Source organism: Populus nigra, chromosome 19 (assembly GCF_951802175.1).
Source record: "Populus nigra chromosome 19, ddPopNigr1.1, whole genome shotgun sequence".
Taxonomy (NCBI): Eukaryota; Viridiplantae; Streptophyta; class Magnoliopsida; order Malpighiales; family Salicaceae; genus Populus; species Populus nigra.
In genome coordinates, this window is record NC_084870.1 from 6,307,509 (window position 1) to 6,323,306 (window position 15,798).

The 15,798-nt window shown below is 33.5% G+C and overlaps 1 protein-coding gene across 1 annotated transcript; it reads right to left on the reverse strand.

The window, feature by feature from the left end:
- Positions 1-10,866: 10,866 nt before the first annotated feature.
- On the reverse strand, positions 10,867-14,984 carry LOC133680428 (zinc finger CCCH domain-containing protein 53-like). Its single transcript, XM_062103382.1, has 9 exons — positions 13,592-14,984; positions 13,254-13,439; positions 12,985-13,164; positions 12,793-12,890; positions 12,450-12,707; positions 12,195-12,348; positions 11,833-12,036; positions 11,685-11,763; positions 10,867-11,567 (listed from the first exon to the last, which is right to left on the reverse strand). Exons 1-8 carry the CDS (start codon positions 14,530-14,532, stop codon positions 11,730-11,732), a joined length of 2,055 nt encoding a protein of 684 aa, XP_061959366.1. The 5' UTR covers positions 14,533-14,984; the 3' UTR covers positions 10,867-11,567; positions 11,685-11,729.
- Between the last annotated feature and the right edge of the window lie 814 nt (positions 14,985-15,798).

The window sequence follows — 15,798 nt, forward strand, 5'->3', positions numbered from 1 at the left end:
TATATTCTGTAAAGATCTCTTTCTTATTTTGAGTCCTTCTACCTATGCTTCTCTATTATTGTTGTTATTGGATTAGGGAAGCGGCCACGGAGCCTTATCGGGACCACGTGCTCGGATAAAAATATAGGAACCTTAATCATTATATTATACAGTATACTATGCAGCCAAAATAATATTATTATTTTTCTTTTTACTCTTTATTACTGTGCATTTGTCTAGATTTATTTTTATCGTTTTTTTATTTTTTAGTATGATGATTAAAATTTATTCTTTTTAGTTTTTGAGTGTGTTTAAAAATATAGTAGGAATTGAAGTTGGGATGGAAGGCCACCCAACTATGCATATATCTAATTTATAAAGCTAGTTTTTTCTTTTTAATTTATTTTTTTTATGTCATGCATGAACTTAAATTTATTGTAAACTCTTTCTTCATCATTGTGTGCTATGTTGTCGATATTTTATGTGTTGAAATTTCATCAGAATGTTTGAAAAGAGGGTGGAGATTGTGCTTTTAAATTTTTCTTACTTTGAAATATATTAAAATATTTTTTAAAATTAATTTTTCACATTAGCACTTTAAAATAATTTAAAAACATAAAAAAATAAAACTAAAAGAAAATTCAGAACTTTTCAAAATTATGGTCCGACCGTAACACCAAACATACTTCTTAAAATTAATGTGCTTACCATTGTAATGGTTTTTACAGTTTCAATTTAAAAGGATAAATTCAAAAATGAAAAGATAAATTATAACTTTTTTCCTGTCCATTATTTTGAGGTGTAGTTTTTAGCGATACTCGTGTAAAATTATGATATGTATTGATTGATCAGACACTTTCAAGTTCATGGCTGGATCAAAATACATACCACACCACAAAAATAAACTGAGCCATGGAGTTTTCGTTTCACTGGGAAAACTAGATTGAGACTGAAGAATTTTTTCATTTGATTTAATTATTTATTTATTTTTTAGTTGAAGAGTGTTGTGAGGTTAAAAAAATTTGAAAATTAAGTTTTCAAGGTTCTAAAACCCGCCATTGACTTTCCGGTTACTTCTCAACAGAGAATTATATATAAATACAGACAACATGTCGTTTATCTTGTTTATATAAAAAAATAATTAACTTGTCGTTTGTTTATTAAATAATAATTAAAAAAGAAAAAAGAAAAAAAAAGAGGGCATGGCGAGCCACACACGCTTGAGCTTATTTATATTGGATCTCACCCCTCAAGACTCGACCACCTTGACTCCTTTTATGTTGCTCTTTGATATTTTTTTGAAAGAAACAAAAACTTGAATTCTCATTAAAATCACTGTAAATCAAATATTTAAAATATTATTCAATTTTGTATAGTTTTCAAGTATAATACTAGCAATAATTTAATGAATTACGTGGACCGATATTATATCTTTAAATATCAGGCATGGAATAAACCATCAACATCTATTTTTCACGGAACAATGCATTCATAAGAAAATATTTTATTGAGACGTTATTTTATGAACGAACCGATGTCAATTTCATCAACACTTGTCGCTTATCGTGAACCTGTCCAGTCTAAACCAGCCGCGTCAAGGTGGTGAGTTTGTATTTTCTGACCTCCGGGCCACTATCCAACTTTGGAGCATAATTGTCAATTCAATTTCTGATGATAGTTACAAAAAAAATTACAACTTTTTCCTAAGATTCGCGTTCCGAGATAGGTAGGCCAGCTCAAATCAAATTTTTCCTTTCAGGAGTTTTTTTTCAAAAAAAAATTACAACTTTAATTTTTTTAAAAAAAAATCCAATGAATTTTAATCATATCAACTCATTTATTAATATGTTTGGTTGATTTAGCTTAATAAAATCAATTCATACTTATTTCTAGTGAATTTTAACTGAAACTAGATATTAAATTGAATTATTAGATCGATAAATTATTAAATTGAACTTAATTAACTGGTTTAACAATATTAATTTGAATAAAATATTTTTATATATTTGATAGTATATTTTGGTACCAGAACATTCCATGCATTTTGGGATCCCATGCATGTAATATAAAAAATAATTGAAATTAATATTTCAGAACCTACCGATGTTTTATGCTATCGTCTATAATTATTTAGCCATGAACATGTATATTGCATCTTGTTTCGAGATAATTATAGTTTAGTCTCTGTGTTTCTCATGATCTTGTAAGCTAGTCTTTCTATTTTTAAAAATCATACATTAGTCCTTCAATCAAAGTTGAATGTTTTTTTTTTAATTTATGAATTATCATTTTTAAACACGATTTTTTTTTATAACTCGGGGTGTCCGAGCCGGTCTACGCACACCACGACTAATTCCTGGACCCACTAAACACCATGCAATCCCAATAAATAAATAAGATACCACGGAGATAACAAACATGTACACTGAGACTTGAACCTAGAATACAGAGACAAAAAAATCTTGCCAAAACCGCTGGGTCATAAGCCTCGTTGTCTTACCTGATTAAAAACACGCTTTTAATTCCACGCTTGGTGGATGTAATCAGAAATTCTGATTATAAAGGAAGGATATCCAAGAAAAAAAGTAATTTAATTACGATGAAAACCAACAGAACTCCGATTTTTTCCCTGTTCTGGTCCTTACCAAGATAGATGATCGGAACACACTCAGAAAATCTCAGGCCAGTTTCTGGTCGAGATATTCAAGACAGGCTCCCAAGCGAGATCAAGAACCTTGTTGTGTCTTTAAGGTGGTACGAGACATTAAATGATTAAATAAAATAGATTGACAACTACGTTTTTAAGTATTAAATAAAATACTCACTATAAGTTTATTTGATTCTATAGATTAATGATGGTTTTTTGAAATCTGAATCACAACATTATGGCGCATTAAAAAAATGAAATATCGAGTAAAGATGGAAAATAGTTTTTTCACGAGGAAGGGCCAAGAAAATGTTAATTTAAGATTTGTTGTTTTTGGACAGAGTAATGCATGGAGATGTTGATGAACATTCACAAAATCTAAAAAGATAGTATGAAAAAATTTACAAAAGGGATCATTCACAAGTTAATTGAAGTCGATTTGCTTTTATAAAAAAAAGATATTATGAACTTCTATAAAATAATTTCATAAAATTTAACTAATTATTTTAATTATATGATATCATTGAGAAATAAAAAGTTGTGTTATTGAAAGATTTTTTAAAATTACTTTTAGTATGAAACAAGTTAATTATTTATTTTGATATTTTATTGAATAAAAATAGTAATATTATTCACAAAGTTAATCTAAATCGATTTACTTTATAAAAAGAAGATATCTACGATCTTCTATGAAATGATTTCATAAAATTTAACTAATTATTTAGATTATGCGATATTATTGAGAAAGAAAAATTCATTTTGTCAAAAGATTTCCTACTATTATTCCTAGTATGAAATGGATCAATTAGTTATTTTGATATTCTATTAAACAAAACTGATGATATTATTCCTTTATTAATTAAAATTTTTTATTTTTAAAAAATATCATGATCATTCAATAAATCAATTTAAAAATTTATAGATTGTAACAGCTGAGGTCATTCAAACCTTTCAACTCATGAATATAGATCTCGAAACTGTGAATGAGATATTCTCGAAATTCACAGAGAAAAAAGGGGTATGGTATGGAAAGAAAATAAAAAAAATAAAACCTCATTGCTATTCCGAGCTAAAAAATGGCTTAATCGTCACTGTTCAAGAACCCCTTCCCGTTTGAATTTATCATTTCAGTTGCTAAACTTGGAATGATAAATACATATACAATTTGAGATCGGTAATCGTCACACCGGTTGGGTTGATCCACTAATACCATTTCAATTGATTTTAAAAAATCTAAAGTTGCTGCGTATAAATCAAACATGCTATAAAATAAAATAAAATTTATTTAATAATTAAAAATGCTAGATTAGACGGAATTATTTAACATGATATCATTCTAAGTAATTAAATTCATAAAATTAAATACAGTATAATAATACACATATGTAAATTTTAAAGTCAAGGGAATCTCACTTGAAAAGATGTTTAAGGAATAATATAAAATAATTTTTTAAAATGATGCAAATAAATGAAATTAACCAGAATTCAATTTAATTTAATATAATGCATTTGGATATCAACAAAGTAATTACAATGACAAAAAAAAGTTCTGATGTTTAAGGGTAGGCATTAGCCAAGTCGTGATTGATAGAATTGCATGCCATTTTCAAGCTCCCGCCTCAAAGAGGTTTTTTTTTGTTTTTCTCGTGGTTGGTACTGATTTTTAAATTATTTTTATCTAAAAATATTAAATTATATATATATATATATGTATAAATATTTATGTACTAATATAAAAAATAAAAAAATATATAATTTAAATAAATTCACATTTAAAAATTATTTTCAAAAACACCCAGGATGCATTAACAAAATGCTTTCCTTTGTAACTTAACATGTTCTGAAAAGATTATCTTTAAAAGATTCGCATGAGGAGTACGATTAGAAAAGTGGATCATCTTAGCCAAACGTGTTAGATAAGATTATCTTTCTCCCTCTCTTGCTGGCTCAATTGTGTGTGATTTGTGTCTATCAATGATACATTATGTGATTATGGGCAATGCAGTTATCTTCATGTAGAAGGTTTGAAGAAAACACCGTAGAAAAAGATAGATGAACATGTTTTTTTCTTCTTTGGAAAACCTTGAAATCCCGAGTTGCATTTTTGCTGACAGGAATCAACATGCTATTTGTATTAAAAACAAAAAAACAAAAGCACAATCCAGATAAATATGGCCATGATAATCTTGGAGGAAAATACCTAGCCAGGCCGAAGGGAAAGTTGTAAAAACACTTACAATTGAATGGTTCGTGGTGGTCATGCTATGATCAGAAATTTTCTTTGCTCCAGTAATGCATGTCTAGTTTTTGAAAGGATACTTGTCTTGTCACTTGGGTAGAGTTTATTTATTGTACTAGGATAGATGAGATCAAAACAATTGAGAAAGGGAAGAAAAAACAGAAAAAAAATATCAATAAAATTATGTTCGATAATAAAATATATGATAAAGTGACTGTCTTTTCATGTTATTAGGTTATTAGGTTACATGGAAGAAGACAAAATAAAATATAAAAAATTTATTTTATTTATTATTAAATTTACATATTTTAAAAATAATTGGATATTTTTACATATTTTATTTTGTTTTATGCTAGTCATGGGTGGCCCATGCTTACCCTCCAAGCACATGATTCGGATCTTACCCGGAATTAACTATTGAATCGGGTTTTAAAATTACGATAATAATTATTTTTGTCCTTGTATTAACTTGGGTCGATGATCAACCCTACTTATGACTTGGGCCTTGCGCTAGGTCGATCCCAAAATTAGCTCTTAAAACTATAATAAATATCACTTTTATCTTTGAATCTACTCAGGTCAACGATGCTCCTGGTTAATCCCCGTACTCGTTTTTAAAACTATGACGATAATAATTTTTGTTTTTAAATTGACTTAAGTCAACCATCAACCCTATTATTGACTTGGGTCTTGTCCTAGGTCGATTTCTAACCCGAGTTTTAAAATTATGATCATAACCATATTTATTGACTCGGGTCAACCTGACCTGTGACCATGGCCTCAACCAGTGACTCAAACTTTGTCATTTATCGACTCTCGAGTTGAGTTTTAAAATCATGACAATAACTATTTTTATCCTTACATGTATTTGTTAAATAATTCTGGAATTAAGAATTTTTTACAAGGATAATTTAGGGATAAAAAAAATAATAAATATTATATTTGAAGACATGTTTTTTATGTACCTCCAGTTTTTTAAGTAAAAAATTCACTTCAAATTTGTCACAAAGATAGATTTATTTTGATGTATTCATCTTTGCTTTTTCAACAAAACACATTTTTGTCTAACTTGTCTATGCCCCTTCCATTATAAAATACAAATCAAACACTATCTTGATATGTGTTTGAGATTATGATACATATGCTTTTATAATAGCTTTTTCTTTAAAAATATATAAAATGTTTATTTTTTTATTATTATTGGCATTAGAACATTAAAATTACAATATATATATAAATTTGAGAATTCATAAAACCAAAATACTCTTAAAAAACACTTCATGTTTTGATGTTCTTCTTTGACTATGAATATTATATTTTATTTTTAACTTTATGAAGTCCGAAGTTCAAAATCAAGATCCGTTTGAAAAGTTAAGGTAAAACACGTGTTTAGTTTACTATGAAGTAGAAGACTGTTTATCCTTAATAAAACAACAAAAAGACTATTTGTTTTCAAAAAACATCAAAATTATGTTGAATTTGGAGCTAGATTTCATTGCCCCAATGATTCTTAATGCATAGCCTCAAATGTTTTTTTTTTCATGTTTAAAAAAGCTGATTTTTTTTTCACATCCAGAACATATTTATTTTATTGTATGGTACTAATAAAATATCAATGCCAAGCATAATATTCTTTCTCCTTGTTCGATGTGCCCATTCTCCATCAGTCCCATCCCCTTCGTCTCTCCTCTCAATCTGCAAGCAACTCCTCAAATTTGCCGGTCCTTTTTTTCTTACTCTCAAGAAATGACTTCCCAATTCCCATGAGGATACAGAATCTGTTGCCGTAGAGATCCCAAACAAACCATCGTCAAAGCTACATTAACAAAAATAAAAAGAAAAGACACAGAAGCAAAATTATTGTGTTATGGCGATCGAGACTTTCTCAGCATGACACCTTATATATGGAATTTTGACATGGAAATTATTACGTGGAACAGGAAAAAAGGGGTAAAATCATCCTGCAAGTAAACTCATAAGAGGAAAGGACAAAACGATCAGCTTTTGCAATCATGGCGATTTAAATTCCAAGGTCGAGTCTCATGAAGGTTCAAATTTAATGGTGCGCTCCAATTTCATAAAGGGAAAAAGAACAGAGAGGAGGGTGACTGCCTGGTTATATTGAAGAAAAAGGGCCAAGAGGAAGAAGAGCCAAATTCATCAGGAAAGAGTCCATTTATCTTGTCAATTTTACAGCAGCACCACCAACATGCACTCACGAGTTCGAAGAATTAAATTCCAAAAGCAACGCCATGTGTCAATAAATATTTGACAAGATAGGCACGTGTGGCTTAACTATAGCGAAGACAAAAAACGAGAAGATTGCTAGTAGCCCTCTTTCTTTGATAACACTCTCCAGCCTCCTGCTTAGGGCTAGACTGCCTCACTCGAGCTGCAATGTCTAAATTAACATTTTTAAATTAAGCAGGAAATAACAACAATGATAATATAGTGATGGGTTTGAATCATCAAATATATATTTGGTTAGATAGCTTTCTAATGTCATAATTTCACTAAAATATGTTAAAAATATTCCATAAAAGTGATAAAAGGATTAGTTTTTTATATATATATTTTTAATGTAAGGAGATTGGTCTCCTTAATCCATGGAGGTAGTGAGTTGAGTTGTTGGACTCAGTAAACTGGGGGGTGGCATGGAAGGCAGAAGAGTCAAGCTGTCAGGAGTCTGCAACTGAGAGAAAGGGTGCGAGCGTGTGATACGCTCACTTGAGTCACTACTCCCTCCTCACCGGCTCACTGCCCTTTCTAGCTTGCCGAACAGTGCACGTTCTGTGCTGTTTTTGCTGACTAATCTCCCTCCTACTCTGTGTACTCTAGCTGTAGTGATGAATCTTTCTTGAGATTTTACACTCAGATTTACCCATCAAAAAATAGCAATACATATATAATTTGCCGCAGTGCTGTTGGTGTGCCATTAATGAGCGCTTGATTGCTTTTGCTACCATAATAACAACCATTTGATGAATCTCAGTGCATCGAAGCAGGTGGGTCTGAGGGTCTAGATTCGTTGATTGCGTACCCCTTAATTACAGGCACATCAGAAGCCCTCACCCAAATTTCGGGTCAAAGCCTATCTTTCCCGCCGGCCTCTCTTTCACTGTGTCACCGGGCCCCTTTTCTGATTTTTCTCGAGGAATTTAGAGGATTAGGTTGGAAATCTCAACCTCCTACTTGGCATGCAAGGAGAGCTCGAGCTCAATGGGCTGGCTAACGAATCGCTGTTGGTCTTCGATGAATTTAATGTCTGGATTACAACAATATTTCATGTGTAAAACAGCATGGAAAGAAAAAAAAGGCACACATGAAAAGGAAGGGAACCAGAAACTACAAAAGTGGCTTATCAACGAAATGATGTAACGTTATGTTTTTCTATCCAATTGACGAACCTACCGAACACACTGATATCATTACAGAGATGATTTTATACAATGATTACTACCACAACAAATTTGCCTCCGCCACTTTAAAACATCATTATGGCATATAACGGTTTGAAGTTGGAACACCTTGATAATTAACATCGTCGATGAAGTTTTGAAATGGCAAAAAGTTTCTGTAGATGAATATCGAGTTTAAGCTAAAACCCTCTTTTTTTTTTTTTAATTTAGTTATTTAAAAGGGTTTTGAAACCCATTTGATGGAATTCATTCTCGTTTAAAAACTAACAAAAGAAATGATCCAAAAAATTATCCTAGTAATAAATCAATTAAAAAAATATAAAAAACAACTTATTAACCTATCAAATTCATAACTCGAATCATGAGTTGATGATAACTTAATAAAAAATAAACCGAAATAAATCATGAAATTTAATTTTCTACTAACCCAATATTAAATGATAAAATCATAAAAAAATAAATTGAAAAGATTATGAAAGCCTAATCCTTAATAAATCTAACATCAAGTTATAAAAATTGAATTTAAAATAAAAAATCAAAAAATACTAAAAAAAAACCATTCCAGTGGATATTATTATATTAGAAGCTCTTCTTTTTTAGTTTTTTTTTTAAATTAATATTCACTCGGCATAACCTTTTGAACCAGGTAAAAGTAGCACTTTAATAATTGAAAAAGGCCTTCACATTGAAAAATAAGGCATCATGGCGTAATTAAGAATGTATAAGCCATTATTCTTGCCAGTAACGCCACTTCCATCGCTTTCATTTCTTTAATATGTTGCAAATATCCTTTACTACAATTTTTTTTTTTTATCCAAGCGGGAACGCTGCTCTTATTCCTCTAGCATGAAAGCCAGGTTGATGGGGGAATCGCTTCTACTTGCTGCATTTTTGCTTCTGCAGAGCTAAAAGTGGCCTCTGTTACTGCAACTTTTAGTTCAAGCTTGCAGCATTACATCATGAAGTACACATATTTACGAAGGTCTTCTGCATCCGAGTTGGTGAAGAGACAAGGTGGGTCATGGTCAATTTTCACTCGAGGGAAAACACTGTATTGCTAATGAAAGTACCCTTTTTTTTTATCTGGGAAGTGAAGAAACAGTTTTACCGAGAGGTCCGAGACAAAGCCATAACAAGCAAGCATCATTTTACTTTTATTTTATGCAAAACCTCCAAGGCAATTGAAGTATCTTTTTTCTGCTGCAGAAATCACTGGCAGGTTTCTTCCACATTCACAAGGCACGCTGACCGAGGTATATTTCTTGGGATTCTATGCATCGCGTTGTAGTTCACTCGTTCTTTTGTTATTTTTTGAATTTTGAATTTTGAAATTATTTCTTTTGTATTTTTAGATTATTTTAATATAATAATATTTAAAATAATTTTTATAAAATGAAAAAAAATATTATTTTAATTTTAGAGAAAATAGTTTCCCTCTTTAAGTTGCTATTCCCAAAAATGATTCATGGCTTGACTTGAAACCATCGTAGTTGTTTTCCACTCTCATACTCCATTTTTCACGCCTCCCCTCCCTCGCAACATTTCTTTCTGTTCATTATGATTGAAGGGCACCATGCATTTTGAAATATATTCAAAGGGAAGGGGATTATAAAGGAGGTTTAAGGATTGTTTGAAGTGTAATTATAATTATATTTTAAAATATTTTTTCCTTGAAAATATAACAAAATAATATTTATTTTAAAATTATTTTAATATCAACAAAAATACTATCTTTAATACCGCGAATGCTAACTAATACCCTTCGGCAATAATATAATATCAGGGACAAAATCACTTTCAGCCATCCCATATTAAAATTGACAACACCAAAAACACCAAAACCCCAGACCTGAAAATGAGACGTCACATACCCCTGGTCACCGACCACCCGTTAATAACTCCATGGATAAGACAGCAATAAGCCTGCCCATAATTAGAAACAAAGCAGTGGTGTAATTAACATTTCCTCTTCATCAATTTGAGGCCTCTAATCTCTCCACGCAAAAGGAAAATGGTGTGATTTGGACATCACTTGAGTAATATTTTAGGCTATTTATCGACAAAATCGGGGACAGCTAAGCCTGCAAATTGCTTCCGAGGCAGCTAGCTAAAGGGGTGCATGGAATTGACATCCTAACTCCCCAAGAGTGGGTAGTGCGAAGCAGAGCAATATCAGAAAATCTACCAACATTTTAGTTATCCACCACCAAAATTCCCCGCGGTGGCCCTCCTTGGTCCGGCAAAAACAAGATGCTCGAAATAGGACAATAACCTCACATGGTGGGCAAGCACACTGCTATGGAAAATTTGTGCACTAAATAGATCCAAGCGATGCTAAACCCTCTAGTTTATCATCACAACCACCAACAGAGGCAAAAATAAAAAAAAATAAAAATATACGAGGGCATCAACACCTACAAGACAGCAAGGTAGCAAAAAGAACAGCAAAGAAAAAGACACGCCTATAAAACAAAAAAGGAAAATAATTTAAAACCTGTGCGGATTGAAAGGGAAAGAAGTGAATGGCCACCACCATGTGAGGGTGTGGCCCTAACCCATTCATGCCCACCTAAAAAAGACCATTAATGAGACAAAAGAGTCCCCTAAAGTAGACTTTATTCACATGAAAGAACAATCTTTTATTTACCCTTCACTATCTTTTTCTTCCCTGAAAAATAAAACTTTACTGTTCTACCTGTTCCCTATTCCAATGGATGACAGATACAATGACAAGAAAAGCTGAAGAGCGCCAGAGCACAGCTTTTGCCCACCACTTAGAGTCTGCGTTTCTTTAACCTTTCAAGGTCTGGCGATGGAGTAAAGTAGTTAAAACTTCTGCTACAGTTCTTTTTAACCTCTTCTGGACTATTTCTGTACACATAGCGACATAGGTCGTAGTATTTTTCTTCCATATAGACTTCATTTCTATTTTTTTCCCAACTCGTAAAAGGAAGGTAAAACAAAATAAAGATAAGGACTAGAATTACAGATGATTGTGTTCTGCAATGCAATTGCTGTGTGGTCCAGCACACTGCATGCCCACATACATACCCGCAGAGAGGGTACATAACAGTGAGGAAACGAGAGAGACCCCACTCCCTTATAGTTCATCTGTCCTTTTATGTATGCTTTTATGTATTCATTGTAAGTAGTATGCATTGATGATAATGGTGATCTTGCTGAGATCTTGTCTACAGATCTTTTTCTTTGTTGAGGGGTATAGTTTTTTGGCTATGCAACTAGAGGATTTCGTTTTTAACTTCTGTATATGCTTCCAATTTATCTGCAAAAGATACGAAAGTCCAACATTAAAAACGAATCCAATTTGACAAGTTGAAAACTTTAATTGGATTGAATGCGCCTATCGTATCCAATTACACAAATTTTGCTGATCTCTCACCCTAAAAAAAGTCAATCTCCCCATTGCTGGCATCACTTTTGCCATCTATATGCCAACGGTTCCATGCCCAGAAGACAACCTGAAAAAACAGATAATGAAGCTCACTTCCTTCAATAGGGATCATTAAAGTGATTTCTTGCTATGTTACCTGGGCATTTGGAGAAAACATGATTTAAGAGAGGTCATGTTGAGAGAGGTGGTGGGCACTAAGGGGTTACTGTTAGGAGAAGATGTAGTAAGGCTTGTGGTACTGTCATCAAGCTCCACAGAAGCCGTGGAGAAGACAGTGACGTTGTCACCAGCTGATTTCTTAGGAGAACCAAAGAGATTGTCCGGGAGAATATGCTCCAAACTGCTCAAATGACACAGCATAAAGTTAAGGGGATTTAGGAGCAGGTAAAGCAACAGTGAACAGAATATAAAAGAGGTACTAAAAAATGTAAAGTAGAAACATAAAGTAGAATATAGCAGAAATTAAACAGGATCTGAGTATAAAATGTGCGTTCTTACTTTTCAGGAAGATCACTTTCATCACTGTTGGACTTCTCCTCCTTATCTCTATTATTACAATTGCCATCGTTGTGATTGCAAGCTGGACTCACTTCCTGATCAGCATCTGCGACCGCATTTTGCGCAGCTGCAGCATCAGGGTTGCTACCATTTTCTGCAGCAACACAGTAGATGTTACCTTCATTTTCTTAAAAAATTATGAACCTAAATTAATAAGTTAATAACAATTAAGGATTGATTAACTGATGAACTAACCATGCTGAACTTCTTTGTCAATGCCATCGATCGGAAAAAAGAGGGTTTGATTGTTGGGACTATGCAAGATAGTTGGTGAAGGAAGGGGGGACCCAGTTGACAAACCGTGGAAGTATCGATGTTGGCGATGATTCTTTAAGTCGAGAAGTTGCAGATTCAATAGCCTTCTCTCTTGGAGTTCAATAGCTTGCTGTAAATCAGCCTCTTCCTCTAATTTCCTTCTCAGCATTTCTTGAGTATTGTAAAACATTCTACCTCCTGCAGACATTAAAACCAAAACTCTACCTCACTAAAAAGGAATGCAATTTTTATTAGATATTCACACTTTTGCTCGTCTTCTTACCAAGATGGAGATCAAATGGCTCTCTACAATTGATCCTAGATGGGCTTGAACAAGCTGAATACTCTTCCCTCTCAATCTGTTGCTGCTGCTGATGCTTCCTGAAATCGTTAAATTAAGAACATAACCATCAATGAGCAACGCACAGAAACTAAACAGAAAAATTCTCAAGATGAAAAGGTTATAGGCCTATACTTGTCCGGGACTTTTCCCTTCTCCTTGTAAGGCTTAACAAGCACACGAGAATCACAAACAAAATGCGGGTTCCCTTTAGCCAATATAAGCTTCACTGTCTCAGCAAACACAAATGTAACAAATCCAAACATCCTCTTCTGCTGGTATGGAATTCTCACATCTTGCACTGGCCCATAAAAGCTTCAAAACCACACAAGCAAGTAACCCGTTCTCAACAAATCGTCCTAAATTCAAATTCTTTTTATGGAAAAACAGAAAAAAAAACTTACCTAAAATAACTCGAAACATCTTCTTCTCTAAATGTACTGTCAGCAGGAAATGTCAAATAGATCTGTCTTGCGCTTGGGCTCATTGCACCTCCCAATCCCATTTGCGAAAAATCACTCCTTTCAGGCCGGATTCTTCCAAACTTGTGAATCTCATCCCCCATCATCAATGCAGCTGCTGCAGCTGATCTAAAACAGCATATTGGAGCTACCACAGTTAAAAAACCAACTAACGAAACCCCTTTTTTTTTAAAAAAAAATGTAATTTGGAGAATATTGGAGCACAGCAAGTACAAATAAAAAAGGTTTTCAGGTCTCAACTCCATGTGTAACGCATATACCTTTGGCTTTCATTTTGTTGCTGATGAAGGAAGTTCATGCATTTATTCTGGGGTAAAAAAGTAGCTCCAGCCATAAACTGTGAGGCTGCGGCTAGCTTCCTTTGCTGGGCAGCAGCCTTTGACCTAAGTATTTCTTGGCACTGTTCAAACTCATTAAGTTCACTCGGTGAACCAACAATGGCAGCACTATCAGCCGAATCTCCATGAACAAACCTGCAACCTGTGCCATTTTTGCAAAACCCTCTTGAAAAATATAAGCAAGGCTTCCAACCAAACCCGGAATTTGAATCTTCAGATCCAAAACACATGCCTGGTACTGAAAAACTTCGCTTGTGCAAGCTGTTATCACCGAATGCAGGTGGACTCATGGCTAACTCTCCCCTTGGATCAAATAAATCATCTGTCTTTGAATCATTGAGAAAGGAAAAGCGTTCCTGGAGTTCATACTCGTCAACAAGATCATTAGCATTGTCATTGTTATTGCTGTAAGAAAATGCCTTAGATAATGAGACAGTGGGTTGAAAAGGTGTTGAACCAGCATTGATATTACTGGCTCCATTAACAACACTGGCATAAGAGAGTGAAGTAGTAGAGTTAGGACTCAATAAAGGCCAGGAATTTGTAGAGGGAGACGAGGAGTTTGTGGTGTCAAAGCCATTATTGTTTGGTATTCTTGAAGATGAAATGTACAAAGGACTGGGTCTAGAGGAAGGAATAAAGGCTGGAGAGGGTGTGGATGGTGTATTTGAGGGAAACCCCAATTGGGTTTTGGTTTGGAGAATGAGATTTTGCAGAAGGGTCTCTGGTCCAAAGGCTAAACGTATCATCTCTTTCTCCCCATAATCTTGTAAGAGAAGGTAGCCCATGATTTTTGAGGCATTTTCAGGTTCCAGACTTTGGATCCTTGAAAACACCATATTAGTAGCTTCATACGAATCCATGGTGTTAGAAAACCCAGGACAAAAACATACCACAAAAACTTCACCTTTCCAGAGCAAGAAAGTAGATAGACGGGGAGGAGGTATGGAGGGGAAATGTGGACTTCGTTGAAAAAGCAAATAATAATGGGACTGGGATTTGTTATTTTAAAGTAATGATCTTGAAGCTGTAAAAAGGATGAGATACTGTTATTATAAGAGGTGGGGGGACCTTTTTCCTCATATCATGAGGAGCGAGGTTTTCAAAATGCTTGGGCATGGAAAAAAGATGAGAGAGAGTATCAATCAAAGGGAAGTTTGGCTGTGGTGCTGTACTGCTCTCTCTCTCTCTCTCTCTCTCTCATAAACTGAGAGCCACAACTTTTGTTGGCAGTGCAAACATGCAACAGCCTTTGGAGAGTGAACTCACTCACATTCACTTTCCTCTCTCTTGTTTGATTGGTGTTGGTTTTTGGGTTTCTCTCCCTCACTTTCTTTCTCTTTAATCTTTTTAGGGCTTGTCTTTTACAGATTTGGACAAAACAAGGCTAAAGTGGGAGGGGAGATTCAGATATCAGCCTCAAAACCAAGAAAAGAAAGAGCTAACACCACTCGCGCACGCTTAAGCATTTCCCAAAATGAAATTAATCTTATCGAATTGTTTCCAAAAACAATACGCCTATAAATCCTGCACGTTCTACAGTGATTTGAATTTGAAAATCTACTCAACGAGGGGAGAGGGATGCGTATCGGAGAATTTTAATGGACTCCTTGGAGAAAGAGCAATAAAAAATATAGCTGTCACTTTTGAATTTGATTCGCAGAGTAATTTAAAAAAGATTGGGATCACTGAGTCATGTGAGATCAACTTGTAAATTATCAACTCATTGATTCGTTTATAAATAAATCATCGGGTCAACCTGGCTCTGAGTTAACAACAAACTATGGAATGCAGCCCTTTTGAGCGGGTGAAGAAGAATTGGTGTATTTTAAAAATTTAAATTTTTTTATTTTTAAATTATTTTGATATACTATATCAAAAATAATTTTTAAAAAATAAAAAATATTAATTTAATATATTTTTAAATAAAAAACACTTTAAATATCAACTAAAACCGCATTCTTCGCTAACAACTTAGCTGCTGAGGATTCCACTGGGTCCAAGCCTACACTGCAACAAATATGAAAATGACTTGATTATAGCAAAGAAAACGAAAGTAGAAACTATAGTTCCATGTCTGTTGAAGCCCAATTCATAATATGATAAAAGGGGAAAAACTACGGCTCATG

Coding starts and splice junctions, on each gene's coding strand:
- LOC133680428 (XM_062103382.1), bottom strand. CDS start 14,532: ATGGATTCGTATGAAGCTACTAATATGGTGTTTTCAAGGATCCAAAGT. Junction 12,349..12,449: donor TGACAAAGAAGTTCAGCATG/GTTAGTTCATCA, acceptor GTGTTGCTGCAG/AAAATGGTAGCAACCCTGAT. Junction 12,037..12,194: donor GAAAGTGATCTTCCTGAAAA/GTAAGAACGCAC, acceptor TCATTTGAGCAG/TTTGGAGCATATTCTCCCGG.